This window comes from Acipenser ruthenus, chromosome 20 (genome assembly GCF_902713425.1).
Source record: "Acipenser ruthenus chromosome 20, fAciRut3.2 maternal haplotype, whole genome shotgun sequence".
Lineage (NCBI taxonomy): Eukaryota > Metazoa > Chordata > Actinopteri > Acipenseriformes > Acipenseridae > Acipenser > Acipenser ruthenus.
Genome location: NC_081208.1, coordinates 7,592,502 through 7,612,699, shown reverse-complemented (window position 1 = coordinate 7,612,699; position 20,198 = coordinate 7,592,502). Strand labels below are relative to the sequence as shown.

General features: G+C 40.7%; 1 protein-coding gene across 4 annotated transcripts in view; it reads left to right on the top strand.

The window, feature by feature from the left end:
- LOC117425814 (PR domain zinc finger protein 2) overlaps window positions 1–6,073 on the top strand; it is a 42,273-nt gene extending 36,200 nt beyond the window's left edge. For all 4 annotated transcript variants that reach the window (XM_058993396.1, XM_058993395.1, XM_058993393.1 and 1 more), the window contains one exon: window positions 3,788–6,073. In XM_058993396.1, the coding sequence (XP_058849379.1) occupies window positions 3,788–3,814 (27 nt within the window). In that variant the 3' untranslated portion in view covers window positions 3,815–6,073. The remainder of the gene's footprint in view (window positions 1–3,787) is intronic.
- Window positions 6,074–20,198: the final 14,125 nt, after the last annotated feature.

The following is a 20,198-nucleotide window of genomic DNA, read 5'->3' as shown; positions in this document are numbered from 1 at the left end:
TAAGTGTTATTTCCTAATTGCTTATGCCTCAAAAGTATAGAAAATGGCTATTATTCCCCACAAACTTTGCTTTTGTGACCAGGACAGTGATATTTTGAAATTTACCTATTTCCAATGAGAAAACGGGCGAATTTGTGTCTTTTCGTTCACATAGTCAGAAAAAAACAACATATAAATCCAAATTAACATGTATTTATACTAAAGTAATACAAAAATGACTACAAAAGATTTAGAAGTGAGTAGTTTTTTGAGATTTACGATTATACTGTAAATCACTTTCACGAATCAGCCCCCAAATGTAGTCTCCCATCATGTTCTCGTTATACTGTCCTTGGTAGCGGCGTTCAAAGTCCAGTATATCCTGGTGGAAGCGCTCGCCTTGCTCCTCCGAGTACGCTCCCATGTTCTCCTTGAATTTATCAAGATGAGCATCAAGGATATGGACTTTAAGGGACATCCTACAGCCCATTGTGCCGTAGTTCTTCACCAGAGTCTCAACCAGCTCCACATAGTTTTTGGCCTTGTGATTGCCCAGGAAGCCCCGAACCACTGCGACAAAGCTGTTCCAAGCCGCTTTCTCCTTACTAGTGAACTTCTTGGGGAATTCATTGCACTCCAGGATCTTCTTTATCTGTGGTCCGACGAAGACACCGGCAAATTGTTTCATAAGGCCCAATTTGATGTGCAGTGGTGGCATCAGCACCTTCCGGGGGTCCACCAGTGGCTCCCACTTGACGTTGTTCCTCCCCACAGAGAACTCGGTCCGCTGTGGCCAGTCCCGCCTGTGGTAGTGCGCCTTGGTGTCCCTGCTGTCCCAAAGGCAAAGACAGCAGGGAAACTTGGTAAAACCGCCTTGGAGACCCATCAGGAATGCCACCATTTTGAAGTCTCCTATGACCTCCCAGCCGTACTCATCATACTTCAAGGCGTCCAGCAAGGTCTTGATGCTGTTGTAATCCTCTTTGAGGTGCACCGAGTGAGCCAGGAGAAGAGACGGGTACTTCTTACCATTATGGAGCAGCACGGCTTTGAGGCTCCTGGATGAGCTGTCAATGAAGAGGCGCCACTCATTCTGGTTACAGGCGATTCCGATTGCCTCGAACAGACTGGTCACATTGTGGCAGAAGCAGAGCCCATCATGACGGGTGAAGAAGCTGGAAAAAGGTTGGTGACGCTTCCTCTGATCTGCGACTTGCACACTTTCATCCAACAAGTTCCACTGCTTGAGCCTAGACGTCAAAAGCTCGGCATTGGACTTGGTGAGACCAAGATCTCTAATCAAGTCGTTGAGGTATTTTTGGTTGGGGTAGTATGGGTTTTTCTCCTCAGCTCCACCTCTGAAATTGTCATCTGGATCTACAATGTCTTCCTCGCTCTCTGACTTGCTGCTCTCTCCTAAAGACGGCTGCTCTCTCTGCGGAGGAGTGGGTACGGGGAGCTCATGGCAGTGTGGCACCGGGGCGATGGTCCGGATACGTGATAGCATGTGCATTCTTGCCAGTCCGACGTTTGGAAGGGTCCACCATGCAGAAGTAGCAGTTGCTTGAGTGGTCAGTGGGTTCCCGCCAAATTCTTGGGATAGCCAACTTCATGGCTCTCTTTTCCCCTCTGTACCATCCTACAAAAATACATTTATTTCACCCATGACTAATGTGTAAGAGATTCTCGCAACATTTTTCATATATGATATATTTTTTCAATAACATTGAACATTTTAAAACATTTTAAAATTAAAAACTTTTACAATTTTAAAAATTAACAAATTTTATAACATAAAATTCCGAGCAACAATTGTCCATCTTACCTTCCAGAGTTTTTTTGCAGTGCTCGCAGGTGAAATGAGGTGCCCAGGGTTTGTCTTGATCCCCGACAGGCATGCCGAAATATGCCTTGTAGGCCTCACACATCTTAGCAGATGCTTCCACGGAGTACTTTTTCGTTCTTGTCTTGATAAATTGGCCGCAGACATAGCAAAATGCGTCTGCTGGATGCTTGCAGCCTCTTGATGCCATCTCAGAAAAATGCAGATATGTATCCACTTAGGCAGCTGGAACTAAACTGAACTGGTGGGCTTAAGGCCCCTGTATTTATACTACTATTTATATTACTGGAAAGTTCTAGAAGTTACTCCAAGTTTACTCAGCACTGAATCTATCTGGAATGTTCTGGAAAATAGTCAAATTTCAAAATATCACTGTCCTGGTCACAAAAGCAAAGTTTGTGGGGAATAATAGCCATTTTCAAAACTTTTGAGGCATAAGCAATTAGGAAATAACACTTACTACCCAGGAACAAAAACATTTGTTACATTTGTGTTACATAGTGATAATGCAAGTACAAACAAATAACAAGCAGCAACATACATTTACTCTGTACAAGATGTTGAAAAATTAGTTAGTCAACAATATATCTGCCCTCCACTCCTCATCTCATCAAAGCTACACAGACACTTTTAGCTCAAAGATTCGTACAGTTAATCAATCCAAAAGGTCAAAGTCATCACATAATTTTTAACCCTTTGCGGTCCTATGTCGGACTCTGTCCGACATCATTAAAAAGACATCAAGCACAGGTCTCTTGTCGTTTTTTTTCTCCGGAAAAAGCCGAGAAAACCTTTTAAATGGCCGAGTGAGACAGATAGAAGCCAAAAAAAAAGGGGCGGATCTGAGCAATGCACATTCACCACAGACATAACACGGACATAAACAAACAAGATAGCTGCTTCCGCATCCAGCTTGGCATATATCACGGATATTTGCCAAGCTTTCTTGAGATGTTCTAGTAATAAAATAATGACTTGGATAGCACCGTCATTTTTCAAAAACAAAGACTGCCAGCGAGTGTCAAAATGTTAGAACAAAAGAGGAAATGTTATAGTTTTAATAAAATGTAAGATTAATAGCATGCAGTTGTAATAGCATATTAGTAATAATATATATTTGCTTTGTATTTTAATTATTATATGGCAATCAGAAATCGTATCCTTGTATGTGGCTACAATGTGGTGTATTCATTTCTGTATGTCTCAAGTTTTTTATTCATGGAGGTACAAACATACAAGTAATACTTTAGTGGGACTATTTTAATGGTTTAAACAGTGACAGAACTGTTAACCCTTTTCGGTCACACGCACAGTTTATTTTAGACACGCTTTTAAAGTATTTTTTTCACAGTAATACAGGTTTAAAAGGTACTGCATATCAACATGACACTCAGTACTGTATCTCCAGCCCCGCCCCACTCCTCGTTCGCTGTATTTTTCACATACCTCTACATAGTTGTTCATACCGATAAATAATTTCCTGATCACTCGTTTTATCACCAAATTCCTCAATAATGCGATCCAAGTCATTATTTTATTAATAACATCTCAAAAAGCTCTGCAAATGTCTGTGATATTCTTTGTGCACTGGATGCAGAAGCAGCTATCTTGTTTGTTCATGTCCGTGTTATCTCTGTGGTGCTGGGGCTATGTGTATTGCTCAATTCCGCCCGTTAGATTCAACATTTTAGAGCAGTTATTTTCTGTACTGTTTAGATCAGTAAATAAAGGATTCACTATACATGTTCATAGAATACTTAATTCAACAAATGAGAATAGCCAAATGACCTACAGGACCCAGCGCGGCGTTTCTAAAGTGAGAAAAATACTCACTCGGGACTACTGACTACAAAAAATGTTTTCAGTGCTAGATATCTGAACGCTTGTTATATAAAATTGTAATTCTACCTCAAATGTGTGTGCTGCTGCAGTAAAATGTTTTTATTTATTTTACTCTTTGTGCAGGAACCTCTATTAAAGATGTCACGGTAGAGCAGTGACTGGTATAGAGAGAGAATGAGAAAGGGAACGACACAAAGCACTTGGGCCTGCTTCGGAGACCTTCATCAGGGCTCGCCAGACCAGCTCATGTCGCCTCTCAAATCAGAGAGAAACCTGTGAATGCCAGCAGGCTGTTTCATGAGGAAAACAAATCTGAAGTTTTGAAGAAGGCAGGAGCCCTAAGGACAGCTTAAATGAGCCAAATCTGCACTCTTGTGGATTTAAAAAAACAAGCCAGAAGAAAGCTTGGGAGCTTACCCAGAATGCACTTTGGAGGGGAAACATTAACTGGTTAATGTGTGTATCGCAAAAAAAACCAAACAACTTTAAACAATAATTTACCCTATAGATTAGGGTTAACAAAATTCCATTGTATGGCAATCACTGTTCACACTGTTACACACTCACAAAGCCAGCCAGCCTGTTTCCTTTATTGGTATTTTGTTTTGTTTTTTTTTTCTTTTGGTGTTCAATCATTAAGATGCCTTTGGCTCCAAATTGTCTCTTACTGCATGCGGTAAATAATTGAGTAGACTGACCCTGTTCTTTGTCTGTGTGCCCGTGTTAAACCCTGCACCTGATGGATAAATACAAATAATTATTGTTATAAAAATAATAAAAGGAAATGCATATTTAATATAGCTCCCTGGATGTAATGAGTTATTTGATACAGAATCATATCTCTGTTGTAAAGAGCAGTTGAGATTTGAGTTTGGAAACCCAGTTTGTGCATCTGATGGAACCAGTTTCCCTGCATTGGCAATAATAAATGCTGTATTCTACCCCATTACAACCAGTTAAACTGCCCAATTTCCATTGAGATTTAATGACATCATCTGTGGCTGTGGAAGCAATAGTCGTTGGAATATCCAAAGAAATGACATCTTTCCTGATAATGGAATCAAGTTCTCCTGAAATGCTACATTTAGGAGTTGTCTGGTTGTGGGTATTTTGGTATCAGATCCACTTCAATCAAAAAACATTGTAGCACCCCTTTATGGCAGCTTGTTCCTAATGTCAGTATTCAATCAAGCTTCCAGATGTAGAACACACCTCTGTGTGCATGCACAAGTGCTACAGAAACTGTAGAACATAATGAAATTGGAAGAATTGAGGTTGCTATATTTTTTGATTGATACTCAGAAATGTGATCAATGCAATTGGAAATGTCTGCTGTTCATCAGCAATGCACAGTGAATGGAGCTGGGTGAGATGAGATTAAAAACATTTCTGGATTTTTTTTTTTTTTTTTTTTATGATTCTTTGCAAATGAGGTACAGAACAACTAAATGTTATGTGTAGCAGATAACGATAGAGGATTATTTTGAACCATGTCTACAGTTGAGTTGACTTGTCAAAACAGATTTGATGCACACTTTTTGTGCGTGGGGGTGGGGGGTAATCCACTCAGTCCCATAGTTTCTATGGGAGAAAAAATCATTCACCCAGAAAATATATAATTCTGAGCAGAGTAAAGTGTAGAATATTCAGTTAATCAAGTTAATTTGAAATAGATTAAATCTTTATTGCAGGTATGTGATGTCCTGCGCTGCGGCACAGTTTTAAAGATCACAATCCAAGATAGATGTTCTTGGTCAGAGTTGACTCTCGGACACCCCGGGTTTATCTTTGTTTATCTTTACATAATACAGAGACAATGGGAGTGACGGGGGCAGTGTTTTAAGCCTAGAGGGCTCTAACTGCAAACCTAATGTGGCTTTTTTATTGTTTGTAACATGAATAATTAGGTAAGAAGTAAACTTTCATTTTTTTTTTTTTTTTTTTTTTAATATGGTCACCCATGTTTTGTTCCTTACGCAAAATAATCTACCTCCTTTTGAAAAGTTTCAGTTTGATGCATCTTTTAGTTTGTCGCCACTTTTGCTCTTTCAGTATCATTCCCATTTTGTTACATTTTTCTGTCGGTGGGAGGGGGTGTTTTGTCTGGGGGGGGGGACGTGAATTGTGTATAAAGTGGTAGCTGGTATAAAAGTGAAAAAATAAATAACAAAAAAAATATATATTTAAAATTAATTTAAATTGTTGTTTTCTGACATTTATGTTGTATATGATCTATTTCGCCGCATTTCCTGATTTTGTTGTTCTGGGTTGTGAAATAAATGATGGACAATGTTCTGTATATAAAACAAAAAAAAATGTTTGTTAAGAAAAAAAATAATGTTCCTTTTGTTGGACACAGATTGTTCTAATTGAAACATTAAAATAATTTTTCAATTTGAAACACAGAAATATTTTCTAGATTTATGTTGAAGGTGAGAGATGCTAAACTGGAAAGAGACAACTTTTGCACGCTGTAATTTCACACGGATAGTGCAGCAAGATTGAATACCTACCAGGAAATTAAAGCTATTGTAACTCTTGCATTCAAAGACAATGGGCCATATTTTACTCCATTTGTTCACGTCTGTTCATTTGACAAAATTAGAATCAAACAACTAAATTCAGCACTGTCAAGATGTTTGTTTTCATTTTAACACATGATTTTTTTTTTCTCCTTTCAAAAAAATAGGAGTTAAGTAAAGAATGGAGGCTCTCTGAGAGGGGCATGTCGCCAGACCCCCGTGGAAGCAGGTTGCTCGCTACCACACTGAGCCGCTTGCTGTCTTAATGCCACACAGGTGGACCTCTTTTCATCTCTCAAATGTTGGAGGGTATGGAGTTCATATAACTGGTACTCTTTTGGGAATATTTTTCTAAAACGTCTGAGCAGAAGGGTTCTCGACAAATCATTACAATTTCAAGTTAAATGTAGGTTTCAAAGTGTTTTTTAAAGAGAATGAGAAGAAATGGTTTTCTAATAGCGATAGTGCCCTCTCAATGAAGGCTCTACCATGTGTTAGTTGACCTTGACTTTCGTTGGCGGCCTCGCCTTCGCCTCGGGACGCATAACTCCAGTCGCGGTCCATTAACACTCGATACAGTCTTCATTGACAGGCACTATCGCTTAATTAGCTCCCATTCTAAGGGTGAAAGCACATAGATAGCCTGGTTGTGCACAAGTAGGGCATCATTTTAAAGCTCGAGCATTTCTCTTCAAAATAAAGTTGATTGTAGAGTGGCACAAGCAGGCATTCATAGACTATGCCATGAAATATACCCCATCCCCCTTGTCAATAGTTGCCACTTTATTGAATATTAGCCCACGTTCTAAGGGTTAAATCACATTGATCGGCTGGTTGTGGCACAAGGATCGATGGCAGAATTTCTTTTTTTTTGTCATTGTAAATCATCTGCAATTGATCGTAACGTATTTTGTATCTGTGTAATGCTTCCCTATACACCTTGTCATGGAATCATGTGCTGTGTACAAGTTGATAGAAACCACAACGGGACACCACTGTTAATCATGAAACTAACTGCTGGAACAGGGAAATCAGACCATACAAGATCGAGACCAGATACAGATCTGGGATTGAGCTGCAGTTCCATTGAAGTACAATAATCCTGTCATGTGTTTAAGCAATTAAGCAACCGTGGAATTACCATACTGCTAGCTGTGTTGGACCAGAGGCAAAGCAAGTGGCACAGCTACAACTTGAAGTGTCTTCCAATTGGGATTTATAACAAGGGCTATTGTAGAAGAAAATCTTTGATTTAGTATAAGAAATAAAATCTGAGTGCTGATGCTAAAGCGATCCAACCTTTTGGACATGCAAGCCAATTTATTAAAAGCCTCCCATAGAATAAATGATTAAAAAAAGCACTGGAAAAAGTTGTTAATGGCATTTGAGTCTTAAAATAACAATGTGTTTATATCTTTCTTGGTTCCCATCTTTGCAGATAGGGAGAGCTGAGCCCAGGTGTTGTAAAGCCAGAAATTGACATCCTGGAGCAGTTCAGCTGATATGATTTGCTTTTGAATTTGTTGCTAATTGCTTTGTTGTTGCGTGGCAGGTAGGCACTATGAGAACAGATATTCTCCGCCCAGCTCACGATGCCATGTCAAAATGGGAGTCCTGAAGCATTTTTTTAAATTGTTCCGAGTGGCCCAGGACTGAGTAGGGGAGTGTTCAGGTCAAGATTAAGATGGGCTCGCCTGCAGAGCTGTGAGATCATACAGCAACTTACTAGTAATTATTCTGCATCAATGCCATTTTTTTCTTTTAACAAACAAACGCAAATCTGTACTGATAGGAGCCCCAGAACATTCGGATTGGGTAACATTTGATTCAAAAGCATGGAGCATTTTGTTTTATCAACAATGGCCAATTGCATTGGCTTCTTTAGTATTGTAGGAATACAAAACATCGCACACGCTGAGGCAACATTTTTATAACCAGTTATTATTAGTAAATACACTATGATTGCAGTTTGTTAAAGTTAAAGGTTTTTTGTAAGTATCAGCCCTGATAAATGTGGTGTAAAATGGTTTTCTAGCCTATTGTGCTTTTCTGCCCAGCAGAGGGCAGCCTCTCCCCACCGCTTACCCTCACCAGGCAGCAGGCATTGGGTCGCCATGAATATTGCATGAGATTTTCTTATCAGAGTTTAACCGCTACAATGTAGACACATATTGCTTTCAATACATCAGTCCATGGAAAGATAGATTGACTACAATTTTTGTCACTTTCCTTGTGTTATAATATATTATTCATCAACCAGACACTGCTCTCCCATTGTTTTCTACAGAGGTTAGCCATTCTGTTATAACTCAATACCGGAAAGCTGACACCAATAACCACACTTGTTCTAAAAGCACTGCTTCCCAGGGACACGCCTCTTAAAGAGTTAACTCTTTCAGTGGACAACCATGATCATTTCAGACGAACAAAATAAATAACTCCAGGCTTTATCGGGAGTCCCATTATGACTTTGCAATACACAACAGCAATGCCATTATCCCTACATACAATACCCTCATATTTAATGAATTTGGCTTTTACCTTTCACTACATTTAAAATTGAATAACAATGTATTAAACGCTGTACAAAAACCATTCAAACAGATTACTATTCACAATGTTCCTGTTTTCTTAATTGCAGTAATTCTCTTTTGGTTTTATTATTCATATTTTATATTTACTCAATAACAATCGAGACAACATTTTACTATCATGTATTAGTTTTCAATCGGGGGATTGGCAGAACAAGGTCACGTTAAAGGGTTAGAAAAAGTGAATGAATCGCTGCTTTAGTGGGTTCTTCCCGTGGTTTTTATCATAGTAATGTAGAAAAAAAATGTGTAGAATCTCAGATGTGTTGATTGCTATAAGGTAGAACAATGTAGCTCTAAAATCACTGCCCCTTTGAGCTATTGCAGTAGAAAACCTTTTTCTGGACCATCAAGAGTCTTGTGTCCTTGTGAAAAAGCTGCAGCCTATGTTTTAATGTCTCTCAAAGCAAGCCCTTCTCATACTGGAGATAACTGGGAACCATGTTAAGCATTTAAAGGATACAGAACACAGAAACCCATTACCTTACATGTGTGCATGTATCTGTAGACCCTTGGTATTAACATTTTTTAGAATCAGTTATTGAGTATATGAGATTTTGGGGATATAGGAGCATATCTGTATCTGCATTTACGTTAATATTTAGCCTTTTGGTTTTGAATACATTTGTTCTCCATGCATCAATTATCATTGATTATTACCTGTCTGATATTCGATTAGGAAATTGGTTGCAGACAGCACCTCAAGGCTAACATCAGTGTCTTACCTAAAACCTTATCACACATTTGTGTGAGCATTGTGATCTAGGTAAAGATTGAGAATACATCAGATTAGTACAGTACAGAATTAATACTAGTGTTATTTTGAAATGGTCTGAAACAGAACTGTGTTCCATTGATACAGCAGGGATTAAACAGCTGGCAGTCATTTTCAGTGTCTTTATACTGCACCAGTGGCTTGTGACAGAGCCATTCATTTTCTTGAATTGAAAACACAGCTTCACTTGAAAGTCTTTGTCAATTAAAAAGCTCATGACAGGTTGTCAACACGACTGCTTCTCTGGCAAGTGTCTGGCGCTACTTGATGAGGAGAAGTCGTCCTCTAGGTTTGTTGGATCTTCTTTTTAGTTTTCTAAAAAGAAAATGTGTTTAGGTGAGAGCACTGGTATTTATTTAGAGCTTTTGCTCACAGCAACGTAAGCACACCTCAATCCTGATCTGAATACTCTGTACTCGACTTGGAACATCCAGCTCAAATCATATGAATGTTACTTATATTAAAAACAAACAAAAAGCACATACTGCACAGACCAGACGTATTGCGTGGATAAGCTTGAGTGACTGTGGGTTCTAGTCACAAAGTCGCAAACTCTTTAACATCTCTCCCTCCCCCGCACCCCCTCCTGCTCCAACCCCTACACCCACTACATCCCCTACTAACTCGCCCTCCTTCTCCACCTTCTTGCCCCTCTCAGACTCTGACCTCTCCTCCCTGCTCCAGGGTCACAAACCCACCACGTGTGCCTTGGACCCCCTCCCCACTCACCTCTTTCAAGCTGCTGCTCCTGCTCTATTCCCCTTCATCTCCTCCCTCCTCAACACCTCTCTACTTTCTGGTATCTTTCCCTCTGCCTTCAAAAAAGCCTCTATCACTCCCCTCCTCAAAAAACCTACCTTCGACCCCACCTCCCTCCAGAGAACCGTCCTGTCTCCCTCCTACCCTTCCTCTCCAAAACCCTTGAGCGGACTGTACACCGCCAGCTCTCTGCTTTCCTGTCCAACCACTCTCTGCTTGACCCTCTCCAATCTGGCTTCCGCTCTGCTCACTCCACTGAAACCGCCCTCCTGTCTGTCACCAACTCACTTAAGTGTGCCCGAGCTGCCTCTCTCTCCTCTGTCCTAATTCTCCTCGACCTCTCTGCTGCCTTTGACACTGTTGATCACTCTATTCTACTATCATCTCTTGCTGACCTGGGGATCTCTGGCACTGCTCTGGCCTGGTTCTCCTCCTACCTCTCCAACCGCACTTACCAGGTAACCTGGCGTGGAGCAACCTCCACACCTCACCCTCTCTTAACTGGAGTCCCCCAAGGTTCAGTCTTGGGTCCTCTCCTGTTCTCTCTCTACACCCGCTCCCTGGGCCCCCTCATCGCATCCTATGGTTTCTCATACCATTTCTATGCTGATGATGCTCAGATTTTCCTCTCCTTCCCCACCTCTGACTCCACCATCTCCTCCCGTATCTCTACCTGTCTGTCTGCTATTTCCTCCTGGATGCACTCGCATCACCTCAAACTCAACCTCTCTAAATCTGACCTCCTTTTCTTTCCCTCCTCCTCCCCCTCCTCTGATCTCTCTATCTCTGTTCCTCTGGAATCTACCACACTCTCTCCCTCTTCCTCCGCTAAGAACCTTGGAGTCACCCTGGACCCCTGCCTCTCTTATTCCCAGCACATCTCCACTCTGGCACGCACTTGCCGATTCTTCGTGAGCAACATCCGAAGAATCCGACCCTTCCTCACCAACTATGCTACCCAGCTCCTGGTCCAGGCCCTGGTACTCTCCCGCCTAGACTACTGCAACTCCCTCCTGGCTGGCCTCCCTGCGTCCGCCACCCGTCCGCTCCAGCTCATCCTGAACTCTGCTGCCCGCCTGGTGTTCTCTCTGCCTCGCTTCGCCCACGCTACTCCACTACTCCGCTCGTTCCACTGGCTCCCGATCACCGCTCGCATCCAGTTCAAGACTCTTGTACTAGCCTACAGATGCCTTGACCAGACTGCACCCAGCTACCTCCAGACCCTCATCTCTCCCTACACCCCCACTCGACCTCTCCGCTCCGCCTGCACTAGAAGACTGGCTCTACCTCCGCTACGCTCCCCTGCCTCCAGAGCCCGCTCCTTCTCCACCCTTGCTCCACAGTGGTGGAATGACCTTCCTACAGATGTCAGGACTGCCCAGTCCCTGACCACATTCCGGCGCCTCCTTAAGGCTCACCTCTTCAAACAGCACCTGTAGAACTCCTCTGTTTGTATCCTGGGACACTATCACCCTTCATGTAAATGTGCTTTATTTTGCTCTTATCTGCCCGCTATTTTACTGCATTTAATCCTGTACTTCAGAATACTGTAATCTGCCAAGAGTTTAACCTGTAGTATTTTGTATTTAATCATATCCTGATGTAACTATCACTATTTAATCATATCCTGATGTTACTATCACTATTATCTGCTGTATTATTGAATTGTGGTTTGTCACACTTGAACAAAAGTTATTGTATTTCTTGCTCTTATTGTATTACTTGTATTGTAACACTTGAAATGTATTTGCTTACGATTGTAAGTCGCCCTGGATAAGGGCGTCTGCTAAGAAATAAATAATAATAATAATAAAGTTAATTAAAGAAGGTTTCATTCTGTTGGTAAAGAAGCCAACAGCAGTTTAAACCCATTTTTTGAATGGTGTATGAGATGTTGTTTGACCTTAAAGAAACTAAACTTTATCAAGAGTTCAGTTAATTACCTTTGTTGATCTGACATTAGCTTGACAGTAACATGACTTTGTGAGCAGTGCTCTATAATTCTAAAGAGTTAATTGTTTTTTAACAGAAATGCTTTTTTTTTTTTTTTTAAACAAACATGCTGCAACATGCAAGTAGAAGTTTATCGATCCTTGTTTATCCATTCAATGAGTATGAATTGCATACTGTACTCCATTCAATGAGTATGAATTGCATACTGTACTCCATTCAATGAGTATGAATTGCATACTGTACTCCATTCAATGAGTATGAATTGCATACTGTATTCCTTTCAAGGCTTTCTAGATGGTGCTGGTTTATTAGATATGGATGCATGAAAATGATCACTCTGGATCACTAGATATTTCATTGTCATTTGAAAGTCCTGGTATTTCACATCTCTTAAAACCTGTTTATGATCGGAAAAATGTTTTTTCACTAAATTATGGAGATTGCTCTAAGGAATGATTTTGACTTTTTTTTGTTTCTCTTAGATTTCAACAATATATTATCTACATGAATAAATGTAACAAATGCTCCACCTACATAGGAGAAATAAAACAACATCTTCAGACAAGGATGAATCTACACAGACACACCATCAGCAACACCATTACCAGCACTCCTACTGGCAACCATTTCAACATGCCTAACCATTCTCTGCATGATCTGATGCTTCTTGTTTCAAAGGGAAATTTCAAGAACACACAAGAGAGAAAAACTTGCATGCGCATATATAGATAGATATAGATAGAGATATATATATATATAGAGATATCTATCTATCTATCTATCTATATATATATCTATCTCTATCTCTATCTCTATCTCATATATATATATCATATATAGTGCTATATATATATATATATATATTTTAATTATATTGTTCCATATATTACTACATATTTTTGCTTATTTGCATTTTATTCATATAATTTATTTTGTTTTTGTTATTGTTTATTGTGCAGCCACACATCTTGGTTTTTTTTGACACAGCTGTTTCTCCTTGCATTAGAATAGTAGTGATTCCAAAAGGGTTATTTTTGCTCAGGTTCTGATGCCACCTTTGAATGTAAACATCAATCTATCTTTTCTACATTCACCTGAAGAAGAGACCTTTGAAAGCTTGTGATTAATTATTGTTTCACTGGGCGTGAGCTGGGGGGGGAAAGATAAGGCAGAAGAAGCAGCAAGGAGCAGTTAGTAGGACAGAATGTGGTCACCAACTGGGGCCGACGCTGTCGACATCCCAGGGGCGGAGGACCCGGCAACCGGAAACAGGATAGAAAAGAGGTCGTCGACTGGGGCCGACGCTGTCGACATCCCAGGGGCGGAGGACCCGGCAACCTGAAAACACATATGAGGGTTAGACTTAAAAAGCCACCCCTCGGGAGGAGATGAGAGAGGTACCCAGCATTTGAGGCTTATGTAAGGGGCGCTCGTAAAACCCCTGATTGGCCGAGACGTCACGCTGCCTGGGACCTGAAAATAAGGACAGAGCATTGAGGTTAGTATAGGACTCGGCACGAGTGACCACGTCCTGAAGGGAGGCAGAATAGAAGAGAGCCTCGAGTGAGATGAGCGCAGGAGCTGCGACAGGACAGAGTTTGGCCGGGGGTCCGCTCTGACTCACGCGGTGAGAACCCCTGAAGGTAAGGGAGGCGGCTGCCTAGCCCTGAGGTCGGGGAAGTGAGCCTCACTTGCCCCCCAGAGATGACCGATGCGAAGGCATGTAGAAGGTGGAGGAGGGGAGGAGGAGGAAAACGAAACACTAGACAGAAAAGGTGCAGGTGATCAGGTCTTAAATAGTAAATAGAACTAATTAACTGGAGATTAGAAAATTGAAAGATTAGAGATTAGCGCCCCCCCAGCTCCACGCCCCCTGAACCTCGCAAGCTAACATTTAGTTAGTCCAATAAAAGTTATCCCATCTCCTTCTCTTTATCTACCATCTCTGAACTGATACGGCTACCATCTCATCTACCAACAATACATCTCTAACCCTCTGAAACTGTCTATAAACTTCAAATAAAACAGGGTGGGGACTGCAAAGCAGCTACCATCTCATCTACCAACAATACATCTCTAACCCTCTGAAACTGTCTATGAACTTCAAATAAAACATGGTGGGGACTGCAAAGCAGCTACCATCTCATCTACCAACAATACATCTCTAACCCTCTGAAACTGTCTATAAACTTCAAATAAAACAGGGTGGGGACTGCAAAGCAGCTACCATCTCATCTACCAACAATACATCTCTAACCCTCTGAAACTGTCTATAAACTTCAAATAAAACAGGGTGGGGACTGCAAAGCAGCTACCATCTCATCTACCAACAATACATCTCTAACCCTCTGAAACTGTCTATGAACTTCAAATAAAACAGGGTGGGGACTGCAAAGCAGCTACCATCTCATCTACCAACAATACATCTCTAACCCTCTGAAACTGTCTATGAACTTCAAATAAAACAGGGTGGGGACTGCAAAGCAGCTACCATCTCATCTACCAACAATACATCTCTAACCCTCTGAAACTGTCTATGAACTTCAAATAAAACAGGGTGGGGACTGCAAAGCAGCTACCATCTCATCTACCAACAATACATCTCTAACCCTCTGAAACTGTCTATAAACTTCAAATAAAACAGGGTGGGGACTGCAAAGCAGCTACCATCTCATCTACCAACAATACATCTCTAACCCTCTGAAACTGTCTATAAACTTCAAATAAAACAGGACGGGGACTGCAAAGCAGCTACCATCTCATCTACCAACTATACATCTCTAACCCTCTGAAACTGTCTATAAACTTCAAATAAAACAAGACGGGGACTGCAAAGCAGCTACCATCTCATCTACCAACAATACATCTCTAACCCTCTGAAACTGTCTATGAACTTCAAATAAAACAGGGTGGGGACTGCAAAGCAGCTACCATCTCATCTACCAACAATACATCTCTAACCATCTGAAACTGTCTATAAACTTCAAATAAAACAGAGTGGGGACTGCAAAGCAGCTACCATCTCATCTACCAACAATACATCTCTAACCCTCTGAAACTGTCTATGAACTTCAAATAAAACAGGGTGGGGACTGCAAAGCAGCTACCATCTCATCTACCAACAATACATCTCTAACCCTCTGAAACTGTCTATAAACTTCAAATAAAACAGGGTGGGGACTGCAAAGCAGCTACCATCTCATCTACCAACAATACATCTCTAACCCTCTGAAACTGTCTATGAACTTCAAATAAAACAAGATGGGGACTGCAAAGCAGCTACCATCTCATCTACCAACAATACATCTCTAACCCTCTGAAACTGTCTATAAACTTCAAATAAAACAGGACGGGGACTGCAAAGCAGCTACCATCTCATCTACCAACAATACATCTCTAACCCTCTGAAACTGTCTATAAACTTCAAATAAAACAGGGTGGGGACTGCAAAGCAGCTACCATCTCATCTACCAACAATACATCTCTAACCCTCTGAAACTGTCTATGAACTTCAAATAAAACAGGGTGGGGACTGCAAAGCAGCTACCATCTCATCTACCAACAATACATCTCTAACCCTCTGAAACTGTCTATAAACTTCAAATAAAACAGGGTGGGGACTGCAAAGCGATGACCCGGCACACTGCAAGTGAGTGGCATTACTATGTAAAAGAGCCAGGCTCATTTGCATTGTGGTTATAGAGCTTTTTACCTTATCTCACCACCAGGGGGCAGAATCCGTAATGGCAATGCATCACACTGACCGCTACACAAACTTTATTTGACACCAATCTGCTTGAAAAGTACAGTCCTCAAGAATACATTCCTTAAAACAGCATTTAAAGATATTTCTCTTTATATATAGGGCCCTACATTTCACCCTGGTAGTAACGGTGGTTACTGCCTCTACAAATTCAGAATGAAGCACCGCAAGTATCCTCAGCTTCGTCTTTGCTCAAGGTTGAACTTATTTATTTAGTATTTCTTCCTCCATTCCTCCTCCGCTATAAAAAGTCATAGTTTTTATTATTCAGCACAAAGCTATAACTCTCTGATTAACATGTCAGCATTCTCCAAATTTAGCAGTGATTTAGGGAAGCTGTCCTACAGGCTTAATGTGAGTTTCCATGACTGCAGTAAAGTGGATATATGATGAAAAGAGACACTGGAAGAATTTGTGGCAAAATAATACACCATTTAGTGTTTACAGGAAACTCATTGCTTTGCCTTTGCTACATCCTTTTGTATGATTTGCAGCAATAAAATACATATTTCAACATAATGTTGATTTGGTTTTTAGATTTTGATTCACACATCATAGGTTATAAATCAGAGGGGGAATAATACCAAAAAGATTTCTGTACATTTCAGTTGTGCACTTCCCAGAAAGCAGCCATATTCCACATACAAACAAAGGATCGATATCAATGGAACAAAACAATAATATTAAAGTCATTGCAGCAAACATTACAATTAGCTACAAATGTCTCTAGTGTGCACTTTTGAAAGAAACACTTTCTATAGCAATTTTAAAACATGAGATTAAAGAAAGTTCTTAGTTGCTAGACCTTATCCACCAGATATTTCTTGCTCTTTCTGGATCATTTCACCTCTTCTGGGTCAAAGCATGTTACTGGCTGAAAGCATGACAGTCGATAGGGGAAGCAGCTAGTTGGATAATGACTAGAAAGATGTTATTTAATGGGGTGGGGGCAATTTCATCCTCCAGGTGACAAAACAAGTGCAATACTAACTGAAAGCATAGCTCTTTAACAAAGTGAAATACCATAGACCATAAAATCAAAATACATGTTTACTGGACATTTGAGACCTATGTAATGAAGGAAGGTGCTCAACAGATAAGATTTATGGAATTATTTTGCTGGCTGCAACCACTTCAGTTTTAAATGCATTCCAAACATATGGTGCTTGTTTGTACACTCTGGTATGTTGACTCATTGAAGTTGTTATATGTTAAGTATAACATCACTGGATACAAGAGCCTTGGTGTATTCTTCAGAAACGTGACATTTAGAACATTTTTATTAACTCCAGAGGATTAGTGTATGTTTGAGTTAATAACAATGATAGCACTCCTTTGCTAAGATCTGACTAAAGGTCAGCCCAGTTCCATTGCCAGCTTTTAATTTCTATCTCTGGAAACCGAGCGTCAAACTATAAATCTATTTTTTTAATTCTCATTTAATTTATTATTTATCAAAGCGTACTAGTAAATATCTGAAATTATGAAGAAACTCATTGCTGTTCCGACAGGTCGGCCAGGGTGTCCTCTGCTCACCGCGCACCAGCGACCCCTGTAGTCTGGCCGGGCGCCTGCGGGCTTGCCTGTAAGCTGCCCAGAGCTGCGTTGTCTTATCTGCTGCGTTGTCTTAGGTGTGACTTATCAGATGAGGCTTGTGCTATGGTGTGCTAATGAATCCCATAGCGCACGCCTTAATAAGTGGCATTCAGGTAAGGGATGGTATTAACACACACCTTATTTTTACTTTTAAAAATGTTTTGTGAATAAGGCCCAAATCTGTAATTCATCAGGTAGACATTGTCTCACCTTTTTATTTTATACCTCACTTGCCTGACCAGTTTTTTTTCTACAAGAAACTGGGTCAAATGTACCTACTGTAATAAAATTACAGTAAAAAATGTTTGACTATATATATGAACAGGGTTAATAGACGGTTAATTTTCCTTCAATTTCCACTTTTCACCTGAAGAAGAATGCTAGTTTAAATACTTTTTATACATAGTTTAGCTGATTCTATTAAAAAGGTATCTATTTGATTACATGTTGTTGAATAAAAGATCTAAATTATGCTCATATACAATTTAGTTGCCTTATTTCTAAGTCAATACTTAAGAAACTCTTTTTGACAGTATTTTTGTTGTGAAATGGGGTTAAACTCATTAATTTTTTGCTGGTAGAAATTGGGGGATTACCCACTGGGATGTCATATTGGGCCCCAGAGTGGTTCCTCTGGTAAATGCACAGTCTCATGGTGTGCAGGGTGAGTCATACAGTCAGGGAAGTGCAGGTTCAAGTCCTAACTGTGATATGTTGCCTATTTTGTTAGGGATTCCACAGGGAGCTTCGCATTGGCTCTAGCGATAGGTCAGGACGACAAAAGGGGCAGGGACTGTTTCTCCTAACAGCACTACTGGCCGGGTGCCTGGTCAATTCAAATCTCACACCTGCAGGGCTGACCTCCAGGGGCTGGAAGTTCGCTGACATCCACTGTAGAGCTCCTGGGTGTAAATAGGTCATTCATATTGTTGTACAATCGCAGGACGCCCAATGACCTTCAGTTCTCCTGAACTATTGTGGGGAGTGCTGCACTAAAGGGTAACAGACTTTAAAGTTAGAAGTATAAAAAGTTAAGTTAACAATGAAAAGAAAAATGACAGGTACGTTATTAAAACAGTTGTAGCAACACATGGGGACATGTAACGCTATATTTTTGAGAACCCCGCTACTTACTATTCAAGGAACATAATTTAACACAATACATTAAAAACACACAAAAACATAATATTGTCTGATTACAAACACCCTGGACCTCAAAAGCAAACCCCCCGCAGAGTTTTTTGATTGGCTGAATGTACTGAGTATGTAGTTGCAGCAGATGGCAGCTTTATAAATTGCCTGTGCGTTGTAGTCAGTATATTCTCAGGTGTAATTCGCATCTTCTTTGCTTTTCAAGTTGTAAATTGCTTCGTTTTCTAAAGAGCCTCCAGCCAGGCTGGTCACATCAGACGTTTTTGTAAGAGGTGTATGGATCCTCTTGTTATGAACAGGCTTGAGAGCAGCAGCAGCACTGGGGCACGTTTTTGTTGGTTTGTTAGTTGGTTTTGTTTTGTCTTTTTGCTAACAGCTGTTCAGTGTTTTGCAGAAGGCAGCTGTTTGAGACCCACCAGCAGAACTGCTTACCTTTGGGAGCTGACCCTCTGCTTAAGGAAAGAATAAGCAACTCTACTTAAATCTGAGGAGCCTTTAAGTGGTTCCCGAAACACCTAGGGGTGGAACTCTATAGAATCGTGTGTGTGACTCAAAACTCATTTCCTGTAATGCTTGTTAAATCATTTTATTACAAGGATTGATTAGGTGATTCGGGACTTCCCAAAAGACCAGCAATCCAGCGTAAAAAAACCTGGAAACACAATCCTTCCTAAATAATACCCTGGTTCCACGAACACTTCACTTTTTAGGTAATGTCAAGTTCGCATTGGGTGTTATTAAATATTTTTTTTAAAACTAAAGCAAGATGCCCATCTGCCCAATCTTTAAGGAATCCCTGATGTTTCTTGACCGAGCTAGGTTCACCAGGACTGTATCAGCACAAGACCTCGACCTTCTTTAAAGACAGGGGTTCTCAACGTGGGAGTCGCAGAAAGGTCTCAGGGGCTCAGCAGACGACTACATCACAGGGTGGATTATATATTTATACTGTACCTGCTGAGTCAAACTGAAAAATCTCAAAATCCAAACTACCTGCTGTTTAATTATCTCAGTGGTAGCATTTAGATCCACTGTTCCATAGCACCATGCCTCCCAGTGGAACTATGCCTCCCATAGACACGTTCTGATAGCTGAAGCCATGAAACCATGCCTCCCATAGGCACGTTCTGCTAGCTGAAGCATATGAAACCATGCCTCCCATAGACACGTTCTGATAGCTGAAGCCATGAAACCATGCCTCCCATAGGCACGTTCTGCTAGCTGAAGCCATGAAACCATGCCTCCCATAGGCACGTTCTGCTAGCTGAAGCCATGAAACCATGCCTCCCATAGGCACATTCTGATAGCTGAAGCCATGAAACCATGCCTCTCGTAACTACAGTGAGTATAATATATGTGTCCCGCTCCTTCATTTAGGAGTTAATGAGAGTGAAGATGTATTTCCCAGTTATTATAAGAGGAA